At 55.9% G+C, this 13,644-nt stretch overlaps 1 protein-coding gene across 2 annotated transcripts in view; it reads left to right on the plus strand.

The window, feature by feature from the left end:
• ADAMTS2 (ADAM metallopeptidase with thrombospondin type 1 motif 2) overlaps positions 1-13,644 on the plus strand; it is a 221,152-nt gene that overhangs the window by 198,856 nt on the left and 8,652 nt on the right. For both annotated transcript variants that reach the window (XM_037002116.2, XM_017657011.3), the window contains exons 13-19: positions 545-678; positions 5,255-5,378; positions 6,329-6,409; positions 8,158-8,324; positions 9,743-9,902; positions 11,747-11,879; positions 12,599-12,806. In XM_037002116.2, the coding sequence (XP_036858011.1) occupies positions 545-678; positions 5,255-5,378; positions 6,329-6,409; positions 8,158-8,324; positions 9,743-9,902; positions 11,747-11,879; positions 12,599-12,806 (1,007 nt within the window). The remainder of the gene's footprint in view (positions 1-544; positions 679-5,254; positions 5,379-6,328; positions 6,410-8,157; positions 8,325-9,742; positions 9,903-11,746; positions 11,880-12,598; positions 12,807-13,644) is intronic.

The raw sequence follows: 13,644 nt of genomic DNA on the forward strand, positions 1-13,644 counted from the left end.
CTGCGCAGTAACCAATTTATCTCTGGCCTAGTATTCCAGTCGGGACTCTTCCGTTCCACATGTACAAAGAGTGACTCGATCTAGTTTAAGTATTACATTTATTGGCTCACGAACCTGAAAAGTGTGGTGGCTGCGGGTAGGGCCAAATTTGTATTCCATTCGTGTCCTCCTCTCCCTCCTGAATTTTAAACAGAGTTTCCATTCCTTCCAGGCATTGGGCGGCCGTGTGCAGGGCACGTGCTCTGACAGCATCCTCGGAAGGAGGCTGTGGTTAGTGGGAAAGGTCATCAGATTTTCAAGGATCTGAGACTCCACCACCAAAAACAGCCCCTGCGCAGCTGGAAAAATTTCTTCCTAAATTCAACACCCCAGGGTCGGAAGTGCTGAGGCAGACCTCCCCCTTTTCTTTCCTCTCCCAGCCCCCAGGGTCCTAAGGCCCTCCCGGGAGTTTCTCCCTCACATGGAGCTTCTCTTGAGCCAACTTGGGAAGGAAGTGGGTGGGCAGCAAGCTCTCCCACCTGACACCCTGGTGCTTCCCTTCCAGTCAAGGAGAGATGCCACCTCTACTGTGAGTCCAAGGAGACCGGGGAGGTGGTGTCCATGAAGCGCATGGTGCACGATGGGACGCGCTGCTCCTACAAGGACGCCTTCAGCCTCTGTGTGCGCGGGGACTGCAGGGTGAGTGCCCCGAGGCAGGAGCACGCTGAGGGAGCATGCCGAACACGGCCTGGGCTCAGCTTCTTGGGGTTATCAGGAGGTTTCATGAGGTTAAGCATGGAAAGTGTTGGAAACAGCACCTGGCACAGGGCAGTCTCTCAGCAAGTGCTGTATCCCTTCCCTGGCCAGGGGTTCCCACACTTGAGAACCCAGAGAACTTGGGGCTTCTCATATTCAGAGAAGCTTGGAGATTCTGACTCCATCTGTCAAGCTGGGGCCCGGGAACAAGAACTTTACAAGCTCTCCAGGTGATTCTGAGGCACATGGCCCACAGGTGACCCTGTGTAAGGTGCTGCCACATCCTTGTGCTCTGCTGGGCCCCAGACAGCTTATTCTTGATCAGGGTCGCCCACCATGGCACTCGCTGATTTGGCTCTCTGTAGAAACATCCCAGTGTGTTTCCTGTTATTACATCTTTGGCTTCAATTTTAGGATATCACAAGAAACAACTGTAGGGGTATCTTGGTGTGTGACAGTAACATGAGCATGGACTTGCTCTCTGCCAGGCTCCCTGGAAATAGCTGGAAGCCTCAGCCTCTGTGTGTCTATGTAGACAGGATGGTTGTAGGTATGATAAAGGCTGGTTTCCTGAGAAATGATTGCCCCAAGGAAGTCTGTGGCAGAAAGCCTGACAGAGTGCCACAGGCACCCCTGGAGGGGAAGTGGAGGCCAAAGAGCAAGGAGGTGGGGTGCTGGGCAGCTGGTGGTGGGCTCTGGGCTTCTTTCCATGCAGCTGGACCAAAGCCCACTGTGAAGGAGGCGGCTTAGAGATGTGGTGCAGCTGGGGCCCGGGAGGAGGCTGGCTCTGCTTGAGTCTGGCATGGGGGCAGGCGTCACAGTCTGCACAGATGGTAAAACTGAATTCTCAGAAACAAACACAGTGTCTCCTTTGTACCCATGGGATTTTAATTTAGGGAGGGACTGAGAGGCAAGGTTTGACCAGTCCTGGGAGAAGGGCCAACACTATGCACAGCCACGTGGGGAAGCACCAGGTTTGGTCAGGAGGCAGAAAGGAGTGGGGGAAAGCCTAGGCTGGAGCTTTTAGTGGGGTTCCCTTGGGGAAGGCAGGGCAGGACATGGTGAACGGTTTAGGATGGACTGGTTTGAGTGATCCTGGCAGGTTCTATGCTGTAGGGTGTGGGCCCCTCATGTCCTGCGACCTGCCCTGGGATGATCTCAGACAGGGGAACTGCTGGGTTAGTGTGTGAGCGATGGATAAAGGGGGTGGCTGGGGGGACTGGCTGGTTCGCGTATGAAAGTCATGCTCAGGGCCCTCTGCTGTCTCTAAGAATTGGCTAGTCCTGGGAGGGGCAGACCTCCTTGGCCAGCAAGTTTTCTAAGATGTCAAAACATCATAAGGCACAAAAAAATTTTTTAAAAGCATGACTAAAACAGTCAGTGAGCACTTAGCTTGGAAGTAGCTTTAAACAGCAGTGGTAAATATGGTTGCAAACATAGCAGACAAGTCAGAGCTTGTTACCATCTTAGTGGGAGTGACTGGAGCTTCATTCCTGACAGATAATTAAAGAATAAATAGGTCAAGTATTTCACTAATTAGTAGTGATTTTGAAGGATAACAGCAGAATGATAGATTTCTGTGTAATTAGAAAACAGGTATTTACATTTATATATGATCACATTGCAGAAGCTAGCAAACAAAGGAAACAGAAAGATCAGAAATGCACAAGACACAGGCAGTAGTCAGACTGAATGTGAGTCCCAACAGTACAAGCGAATGTGAAACTTCTTTTTAAAGAATCCAATTCTGGGTTGAAAAATAATAACCAAGGGGATGCTGCCAGTTAGAGAATATCAAACACGATGATTCAGGAAGGTTAAAAAATAAAATGACAGCAAGAGACACATCCAGAGAGTAAAGATGTGCACGCACGTGTCTGCATGCACACACACACAGCAGGGAATGAAAAGAGACCACGAATTAAGTAAGGCTGAGAGGGTCATTCTGTTTCAGAACAGGGCACAGTCCACTGCCTTGATAAAGTAACAACATGCTACCAAACAGGTCATCCAGAACCACAATGGAATGGAGAAAGTGAGAGAAGCTAGCACATTTCCTGGTCTGACAAGTCATGGATAGGATTTCCATCAGATCAGAAGGAAGGAAAACAGCTCCTCTACTATGCAGCCTCCCTGTGTGACAGACACTCCCGGTCCGCCACCCCTCCTGCTACCAGCATCTCCCACCTTGGCTTGAACTGCAGCAGAGTCAAGCTGTCAGCCTCCCCTGATCTTGGTGATAGCCGGCAGGGGTCACTCAGAGCCCCTTGGCACACAGACACAGGCCATCCCCAACCCGAGCTGTGAACCCCTATAAGGTCTGAAGGGAGATTTCAGGCCCGTAGAAGGATCCTGAGCTTCATTTTCCACTTAAAGTCTTAGCATCATTTTCCCTTAGTTCAGATGCATACCCCTGCGCCAGCCTGACTCTGCCTAGGCCTGGGTGTTCACACCACCTGGGATGGGCAGCAGCATTGGCCCAGATGAAAGCCCACTGTGTCTTACACTCCTGTAGGTGGCAGGCAGGTCCTTTCGACAGTGGCTGTTAGACAAACCCTGATTTCAGAAATAACAGAAAATGAAAAACACGTGTCTTCAAATCAAGGCAAAACAGTGACAGGCCATCTTCATCTCTCTCTAGGTTTTACAGATCAAGTAGCTAATTTGCTCTCCTTTCCTTTGCTCTCATTCTGTGCCTCACAGAACAAAATCTCAGAGCAAGTGTTTTGCAACAAAGCATGTTGGCTTCATTTTTCCTGTCGGGGCATCCACCTCTTCTTCCAACTGCTTGACTTTCCACTTAGTGTCTTGGTACACGGGCTGCCAGTCTTTTCAGGAAGAGCAGAGGAGTGGGTGAAGAGCTTCTAAACCAGAGCTGGTCCTCACCTAATGAACGGGACCCCAGGTGGGCTGGCTGCCGGCAAGCCAGCTTGAGTCTGGGGACCAGCTGCCGGACACGCAGCTTTGCTCTCTGCCTCCTGAAAGCGTGTGTTGGCACCCACCTGTCTCTGCAGCTCTGAGGCTTCCCACTCCTGCTTTGTACTGCAGGAAACCGGAGCACTAGTTCCCCTCCAGTGGGATACTGGAGCAGCCTCCTCACTGGGGAGTGTCCTGCCTGGCCATGCCCTGTGCCAGGCACGTGGGACTGTTTACAAGGACTGTCCCCTCACATCACAATAGCCCCGTAGGCCGGGCTGCTCTGACTCCATGATACAAACATGGAAACACACTCAGAGTTTGAGCAGCACGCCCCTCTAAGACCACACGGCCTGAAAGAGGCAGCTTTGTGCTCTTAGCTCAGGCTTCTCTCCCTTAAAAGACCAGTGCTTTCAGCTGTTTTCTGCCTCTGGTATGTCACAGTGGCTTCCTTTGCTAATTTTTTCCCCTCAGGGATCATTAAAAGTCAGCGTGTTCATTTTACTGTTTTTCACCCTCCTCACTTCCAAAAATGATTCAAAAGGCTTATGACCACCTATAGATGGATAAAACCAAAGACCAACTATGTTTACCCACCCTTCAAAAGTGGTGCATGCACCCCTGCTCTGTAGCCCTGCCCTCAAATTGCTTGTAAGACAAAAGTCAGGAATGAAAGCACAAAGGGAGAGGAAGTGAGTGTCTCTAGAGGTGGTGGCAGGAGGCTTTTGAGGGGAAAATTGGCTCTGAGCTCCCTGGCAGCCAAAGCAAAGAGGGAAGCCTATGATGCTATGATGCACACCAGGACGGGCAGGCAGAGCAGAGCAGCCCAGAGGAGGTCATCTCCCCCGAGCAGCTGGGAGAGTGCTGGGAGTGGGCATGAGTGGAAGCACCTCTGGCAGGGGCCCAGAGTCATTGTCAGGCAGGGGCTGCTTCCCGAGCAGCTTCCACGGCCCTGGGAAGGGAGTGCTGCCAGAGCTTGAGAGAGTAAAGGAACCCAGATTTGTTATTCCCTTTGCCTGGTAGCCCTGGGCAAAAGAATGTCCCCACTCAGAGTGGAATACATTTCACTACTGGAGTGGGCAACATCGATTCATTGAGAGAATGAAAGCAGCATTGTCCCCACCAACTCTTGTCACCTCCTGCCCAGACACCCTGAAGACAGACTGAAGAGGACATTGTGTTCTTGGGGACATCCAGGCCTAAACTTTGGGTAGGAGCCCTGGAGGGGCTGCCCTATATAGCCGTCCCAGGAGAAGGGGCAGGGGCCACGTCTGATTTAGCCATCAGGACAGAAATATTCATTTGAAGGCCTGCTTGCTGGGCCAGTACAGTCTGGGAGGTGGCCCTCTTTAGCTGCGCAGAGCCCTCTAAGGCCACATTGTCCAAACAAGTGAATGAGGTTCAGTGGTGGGGTGCCTCCTGGGGAGCACACAGGGTTTGTCTTGCTCCAAAGCTCCATCTCCTTCCCCTACGCTGGGAGCTGCTAAGGAATGCCCAGACCTGGGCTGTGGAGAGAGCAGGCACCAGGGCCCTGGGGGCACAGGTCAGACCAGGGCCCAAATGGGGGGCTCTCAAATATTCACTGTACCTCCTCCCCCTGCAGAAAGTGGGCTGTGATGGAGTGATCGGCTCCAGCAAGCAGGAGGACAAGTGTGGCGTGTGCGGTGGGGACAACAGCCACTGCAAAGTGGTCAAGGGCACCTTCTCCCGCTCCCCCAAGAAGCTCGGTGAGTGAGCCCCTCCCGCCAGCCCCTGGGGCCTGAGTGTCTGCAGCACCTGGCAGGAGGCAAGGCGGGTGTGAGAGGTGGAGGGAGAACCCTGAGTCAGGGGTAGCTTGAGTCGGGCTCTAGGGCAGGTGGGAGCAGGGAGATAAGGGTCAGTGCAGAGAGTACTGAGGAACAAGTGCACACGGTGGGTCTTAGAAATCTTTATTCAAGAGCAGGGCCTGCAGAGTGCACCCTCCCCTGCCCACCAGGGCCACCCCATCAGCCTGTGGATCCCTTGCTCCTGCCCCAGCTGCCTGTCAACAGGACTTACTGGGCTCCAGGGCCCCAGGTTGGGTTCGAAGAACTTGGGGTCCCTAGCCAACCTGGGCTCTGGGAAGACAGCCCTCTGGGTGAGCCTCATGCCAGAGTCCAGCTCCCCCTTGGCCCTCTGGGTGGGCCTGCAGCCACTGATGGATCCACACAGCCATGCTGGCACTGGGAGGAGCCGGCAGGGTGGGCCTGTTAGAAGGCCCTGGAACAGACCTGCCAGACCTCTTTCAGAGCTGGGGCTGGGGCTGGGGGCTGGTCCTCACCACAGCCCCACGCCAGCCGATAAGTTTGCAGTTAAGTGGCTTGGGTCCACGGAGAGCAAGTCGTTTGTCTAGCCTCCCTCCTGCATGTGGTACCTTAGCTTCATGCCCAGGAGTGACTCCAGGCCCTTCCATGAGGTTCCTGGTGAGTTCTCAGTGGAGAAGGCCGAGGAAGCACCTGGGATTTGAAGCTGAGCAGAGGGCTGAGGCCAGCTGAGATGCAGTGGCTTTCCCGTCATCCCCTCTGGGGGTGAGCTATCAAGGCCCACCAGACATGGGGCCTCTGTAACCACCTTTGAGGGTGAGGCCCCCCATGCCTTGTGGGAATTCAAGTGGCCTCTCCCCTCTCATTTGGTTTTGTCTCCCCACATTCCAACCAAGGTTACATCAAGATGTTTGAGATCCCTGCGGGAGCCAGACACTTGCTCATCCAGGAAGCAGACACCACCGGCCACCACCTGGGTGAGTCCCAGGACCTGGAAAACAGCATCTCCACAGCCTGGCAATTCTGGGGATGGCCAGCGTGCCTGGGGGCCAGAGGCCACGCCAGGAGGGGTGGCTGCAGCCCCACCCCACATCCCTGGCCCAGCCCACCTGGTGGCCCTTTCCTGCAGCCAACCCCCACCAGGAGCTGGAATCAGAGGCTCCCCTGGCCAAGGCAGAGGCAGGATGTGCCACGTCCCAGCCTACTTAACAGTGACTCCCTATACCCTGTTCCCCCAACCCCGTCTCAAGGCCAAAGGCCAGAGTCGGGGAATGGACCCCCACATCCACTGTAAGAGGAAGTAAGGCAGAGCCCAGCCAGGAGATGGGCCCACACAGTGTATTTGCATATTTTCAAGTTAGTTTCAAGTTAGAATCAAGGGATTCTACTTGGAGTAGGGCTTTCTGGCGTCTCTTGGAAATCTGGATGTTCTAACAACTCCAGGCACCACTGCCCACATGTGACAGCCCCTGCCTGCATGACTGGGCTCGGAGACTGCCCAGGACCTCCTGCAGGGGCTTCACCCATCCTCTGCCTTCCCCCAAAGCATCTAGGCCCTACATCCTGGGTGGCTGTGCCGCTGAAGTCGGAAGTGATGTGGGGGGTCACTGGTGGGACCTTGGATAAGTCCCTTCCCCAGTTTAAAGGCCCCACCTTCCTCCTTGTGTCCTGGATCAACGGCTCCCTGACTGCCACCGTCTGGCACCTTTGCCAACATGCAATGAACACACCACTATCTTTAATATGCATTTCCCTGTCTCCCTTGTTTTAAGAGGAAAGTTTATATTGCTACCCAAAATGCAAAGCCAGTACCACTAGCTTTAAATGAAAGATAAATATAACAGTTGGTTCCAGGGAGGAAAAAAAGACACTTCTACAGAAAGTTTCCTGCTAAAGGCTCTGGGTCTGAGGCCATCTCTGAACCAAAGGAGTGAGGTTTAGTGACAGGCTGAGGACCTCCTGGCACTGCTGAGGCTTTGTTTGCCATGTGAACAGGGGATTACAGGAGACCCATACAGGTGACAGTGTCCTTGCTGTGATACTGTAATGTTCCTGCACTGTCAGTGGCCCCCCAAAAATCATCCGGCAGCCCCCCAGTAGCCACTGTGGGAAGCATGGGGCTTGCAGACTGGCTGGGTTCTCAGCTCCTAGACATTCTCTGTGGATGTCCAGTGGCCCAAGGGCCCCCCATCAGGCCAGGCCTCTTTGGGAGTGTGTGGAACTGGTGGGGCCCCAGTTACTGATGGGGTGGGGAGACCTTGCTTTTCAGTTTACATACGTTCACCCCGTGGCAGGAAGCCCCCACCCAGCCCTGCCCCTGGCCTCTAGCTTGCCCTGCACCCCTGGAGCAGGGAGGGGAGTGTCTCTGAGTGCTCCGAGGAGACGGAGGGGAGGCGGCCTTGATGGCTGCTGAGCAGAGGACCTGTACCTTCAGGGCCTGTGGGGCAGGTCCAGGAAAGGGCTCTGGGCCAGGTAAAAAGGCAAGCGGGGGGAAAATCTGCTTCTGGAGGAGTGGCAAAGGGCAAGGCACACTCCCGAGGTGCTGGCACCTTCAGTGGCACAAACGGGCCCCTGGCAGGGCAGGGGGCAGCTGTAGAGATGAGGGGCTCCCCTCCCACTGCTCCCCTGACCACTCCGAACCAGCAGACCCTCCCAGCCTCCCCTCAGGCTCCCGGACACTGCCTCCGGTCATCATGGGGCGGGGCCTGTCTTCTGCCATTCTCAGCCGTCAAGAACCTGGAGACAGGCAAGTTCATTCTGAATGACGAGAACGAGGTGGATCCCAGCCCCAAGTCCTTCATCGCCATGGGGGTGGAGTGGGAGTACCGGGATGAGGACGGCCGGGAGATGCTGCAGACCACGGGCCCCCTTCACGGCACCATCACCGTGCTGGTAAGTCCGTGCAGGGCCAGGCCAGGCTGCCAGGTGGGAGGTGGAGGCAAGCAGCCACTGGGGAAGGCACGGGATGGAGGGGGGTGGTACCCAGGAGCCCTGAGCTACCCCATCCTTCAGGCCATGCTCTGAACAGCCCCTCTGGACCAAGGGTCTCCATTTCTGTGTCAGTGCAGAGCAGATACGGAGCCTCAAGTCAGGGCTCCGAGCCCTGTGTCAACCCCCTGGTGACTGCCAGCAAACTCTCCCCTCTAAGGCTCTTGGTTTCCTCTGAGTGGCATTCCTAGCCACCTGTCATCATGCCTGTTCACATCCAGACCCCGCAGGGCCCAGGGGTGACCCACGGTGCTTCGGTTAGGCTGCCAGGCTCAGGACACACTGATCTCTGCCCTTGAGTAGGACTGGACCCCGGGTTTCCTGAGTCCAAGACTACAGGCTGCTCCTGGGGATGGGAGTCCAGAGGGGGATTAATTTCCTAATTACTTCCTAAAAATTAATTTTAGTTGCTCAAGTATTTTATCTGTTTAAAAAAAGTTAGAACACTACAGATAAGGCTCAGGTGCCTTCAGCCCCTCTGCTTAGGTGAGTGCCCTGCGGTTGGGTTTAGGTGCCAGGACCCAGCACACTATACCTGGGCAAGCACCAGTGGGGCCAGTTCTCTGTGTTCTGTGCCACTCACTTGCCCCGCCAGCAGGACTTCGTCATTGCAGGATGCCCTTGGGGACCTGTGCCGGCGTGGACTGTTGGGCCACAGCTGCTGCTGCTCCGGCGTTGGGGAATTCACCTGTTGCTGAAATGTGATCCCATCAGTATGGGCTGTGCCTCAGGGGCACTGAAATATTTAATGGGGCCACAGGCCACAGCCACATTCTGCTTCTTGGTTCCAGCTTGCAAACTGCAAACACTTGTCCTGTTCACAGTGTATTTAGTGCTACTAAATATAAATATAGTTTTTTGCATTGTTATGCTTTTTGGGGTGACTTTGCTGCTTCATGTGGCCCCAAGGGCAGTGCTGATGCGCTGAGTGGCCTTCCTGAGCAGGAGACGCGGTGGCATGCCCCACGGAGCAGGTGTATACATTAGAGGAGCTTCATGCGGCCCCGAGTCACAGCGCGCTGGCCGTGGGGTTGAAGTTCGGGAGTTAACAAAAGATGTCAAAAAAGGTGCCACTAATCAGAAACACACATAAAACAAAGCTATATATTGACAGTTAATGAAAATCTCTTGGCTAGAGGCTGGCCCTGTGTTCTCCTGTGAGCAGTGGTTCAATATTGGCAACCCCCCCAGGGACTTGTTAGAACAGAACTACCTCGAATAATGAGAATTGGCTGTACGTATATCTTGGGCTGACATTTCTAAACTGACTGAGGAAGGATGGAGGGTGGGGCAGACATGTTCATGGCCATCTCCGGGTGCAGGTCATCCCTCAGGGAGATACCCGGATCTCGCTGACATACAAGTACATGATCCACGAGGACTCGCTCAACGTGGATGGCAACAATGTCCTGGAAGACGACTCCATGGGCTATGAATGGGCGCTGAAGAAGTGGTCACCCTGCTCCAAGCCCTGTGGCGGAGGTGAGAAGCCCTGTCATAGCTGGGGTCCCAGAAGAGGTTGGGGGCTGAGCAAGAGGGGTCTTCTGGACAAGGAGCTTCCTGAACTTGCCCTGCTGACTGCCTGGCCCAAGGGATGTGCCCGGCTTAAGAAGACTGGCCCCAGGGACTAGGAAGGCCAAGGAGGGGCCTCTGCCTGGATGACAAGCTCCTGGCCCTGCCTGGGAAGCAGCCAAGTGGAGAGGAAGGATGGGTGCTCTGGGCAGCAGGCAGCCAGAGGGGCACGTGTGAGGCTTAGACAATGCCAGCCTGGCAGTGGGCAGAGGGGCTGGCTAGCAGCGCTCATGTGAAGATGGCTTGGATGGCGTCCTGAGGGAGGGCACAGGAGACATCTGGGATGCACTGGATGCTGGTGATGGGCCCCTTGGCAGAGGTCCTGCCCTGTGCTGGTTCCGAAGGGCCTCCTGGAGCTTCCTGGGGCAGGGCTGGTGCAGAAGGGGTCCAGCTGCCCAGGACCTCAAAAGGTTCACAGCTGCGTGGGACATACAGATGGCCAGGGGATTCCGATCTTCCCAGTGTAGTCACTGCTCCTGCAGGCAGGAGAAGATAGCTTGGCCTGGGGAGCAGTTGGCCAGGACAGACCTCCTTCAGGTACCACACAGGGTCCCTCACCTACAGGGCAAAAAGGAGTTTACTGAGGGCAGGGAGACCTACCCCCAGCCCAGATGGACAGCTCCTCTTCCAGTGCTGCGGCTTGGGTGATGGCACCCCCAGCCTTCTGTTGAGCCTTCTGGGCCCCCAGGTTCCATCAGCACGTCCTGGTGATTCATTCTTCCACATCCCCTGTGGGGCCATCTGCTGTTCCTGACTTCCAGCTCACCTCCTCACTCCCCAGCTGGCTCTTGTGTAGTCCACTCTCTCCCCTTGAGTGACCTATTAAAGGTCCTCTCCTAGTGTCATAGTCTTCAGCAGCTCCTGCTCTTGGGATCAAAAACAAAATTCTCCTTACAGGGTTTCTGAGGTTCAGGCAACTTGCTGAATCCTTCCATGGCACTGGCGCAACCACTGATTGCTCACTACTGGACCCTGGCCAGGTGGCCTTGGGTGCCTTTTCTGGGCACACTGTGCTCTTGCCTCAGGGCATTTGCACGAGCTATCTTCTCCCCAAGTTGTGCATCCACCACCTTCCCATTAAACCAGTGCCCCTCCATCCTCTGTTTCTAGAGACACCTGCAAACACGTAGACCAGGTCTGGCTGCCTGGGTGTATCTGGTCACGTCTACCACTAGACTGGGGTCCTGTGACTTGGTCTCTGCTGACATCTGGGCTCCATGATTCTCTGTTGGGGGCCTAGCCCTGCATTGAGAATGTTGAGCCACAGCCCTGGCCTCTCTTCTAGATGCCAGTGGCACCTGCCCCCCAGTTGTAACAACAACTAGTATCCTAGACATTGCCAGATGTCCCTGGGAGCAAAATCACCCCCACTGAGAACTGCCGCATTAGATGTAGTGGGTGAGCCTTGCAGGCCTCAGTCCCTTAGCCAACTCCTGGCTCACACCATGACCGCAAGCATGGTCATCTCCATGGTGGATAAAGGGCTGTGAGAGAAAATAGAACCTTGCTGCCTGCCTCAGGGAGCCAGCCAAGGGGCTGGGGAGAGAGCAGGTACTCAGTGTGGCCCCCCACCCATCCTTAGCCTGGGTGCTGGCTGGGCACCAGGCTAGACAACCCCAAGGTCTGGTTCTGGCGCCCGACGCCCACCCCACGCCATCAGAAGGGTGGGATAAAGGGGCCTGAAACCGCTGGTGGGGTCCCCCCACCAGAGCGGCCGCACTGTCCCACTGAGCCCCTTGAGCTCTCCTCCTCAGGCTCCCAGTTCACCAAGTATGGCTGCCGCCGGAGGCTGGACCACAGGATGGTGCACCGGGCCTTCTGCGACGCCGTCACAAAGCCCAAGGCCATCCGCAGGGCCTGCAACCCTCAGGAGTGCTCTCAGCCTGTGTGAGTGCCTGCGGCCACTAGAGGAAGTGCAGGAGCTGGGCCCCCAAGCAGCTCTGGGCCTTGCTTTCCCCAAGATTCTGTCAGATTCTTTCTCACTCACCACATCTGATGGAGTCTAAGATGCTGCAAGGCTGTGTGGTATGCCCCTGCTTCAGCCCTGCTAAACCAAAACAGTAATGTGCATCTCAGAAGTAGCAACAAGTGGTGAAGCTCCCATGGGGAAACTGAGGCTCAGAGGGTGTCGGACTAGATTCTGGCCTTGTGGTAGGTGTTTCCCAAGCAGTTCATTCCAGAGGCTGCAGCCTTGATCTGCTGGCCCCAAGGTTTGGCGGGGCCAAGTTTCTGGGCCCCAATTCCTTTTGCAGATGGTTTGGAAATAGGCAGGTGGGGGCCATTCCAGGACAGGTGCTGAGGGAGTCCACGCCACTGTCCAGAAACGCTTGTGATGTCAGCAGAAGCTGAGGTCAGAAGGCCGAGCTGGAGCCCAAGAAGGGAGAGAGCCCGGCCAAGTCCCTCAGGCCTGAGCACTTCACACCACCCCTGTTGTCCCAGCATGCGTGGGGTTCATCATCAGCAGGTCTTCGGGCAGGGTCACAGTTGGCCTGCCGAGCGAGATTAGGGGAAGATGCCCCGGGGGAGCAGGCTGCCTTCTTTCCATACACCGGGCCACCACCAGGCTAGTTCTCAGGGGGCCTAACTGTGCCGCTCTGCCCTGGCAGGTGGGTCACAGGTGAATGGGAGTCTTGCAGCCAGAGCTGCGGGCGGACTGGCACCCAGACCCGCTCCGTGCGCTGCATTCAGCCGCTGCACAACAACACCACCCGCTCTGTGCACACCAAGCACTGTGACGACGCCCGGCCCGAGGGCCGCCGGGCCTGCAACCGTGAGCTCTGCCCTGGTCGGTGGCGGACTGGACCCTGGTCCCAGGCAAGTAGCACCCCAGTGCTCTAGACCTGCACCCTTGGCTCCCAAAGCTTGGGTGGGATAAGGCGGCCAGGGCGTCCCACCTCAGCCTGTATATTTCTTGACTGGGCCACATCCTGTAGGTACCACGTGGCCAGTACTGTGTTGAGAAGCCTGGTGGAATGTGTGTCTTTATTCCATGTGCTACAGGGGCCTGGAGTCTCAGAGGCGGCAAGGGGGTTGGGGGGGTGGGGAGCCTAGGCTCCAGGGCTCAAGGGGAGGCCTGGGCTCTCAGCTCCCAGGCTGGAGGCCTGATCTAGGCCAGCCAAGCTTGGAGGAGGGGACATGAGCAAGGGAGGGCTTAGACTTGGGCAGGAAAGAGCATGAGGATGGTCTCGGGCTGCAGGAGTGGCTCTGGGGGCAGCCAAGCCAACGGGAGCACTGCCATCCAGGGAAGCCCACCTGAGCCTGGGGTCCAGGGTTTTCACTGGGGGTGTGTCACAAGTATGCAGCGCCTGCATGACTGACACCAGTCACTGAAGCCCCAGACCCACAGATGGAAAGCAGGCACTTACCATCAATCACATTGTTGGTATAAACTAACTGGGCAGATGGGTACAGTGTGACTCAAGGCCTCGGGTGTGCAAACATGCTCTGACCAGACAAAATGGCCCATGGACCCAGGCCTGCTGAGTCAACCCTTTCCCTCACACAAGATGAGGACTTGAGACTGTGGGCCGGGCTGAGCCAAGGTGTGAGCTGGGCCAGTAGTCCGGACGTAATGGTTCCTTTGGCCCTCCCCAAGCGTGAGGCCAACGGGTCTGGGCTACAGGGGTCATGAGGGTGCTGCTGGAGTAGAGCT

This window comes from Manis javanica, chromosome 14 (genome assembly GCF_040802235.1).
Source record: "Manis javanica isolate MJ-LG chromosome 14, MJ_LKY, whole genome shotgun sequence".
NCBI classification, from domain to species: Eukaryota; Metazoa; Chordata; class Mammalia; order Pholidota; family Manidae; genus Manis; species Manis javanica.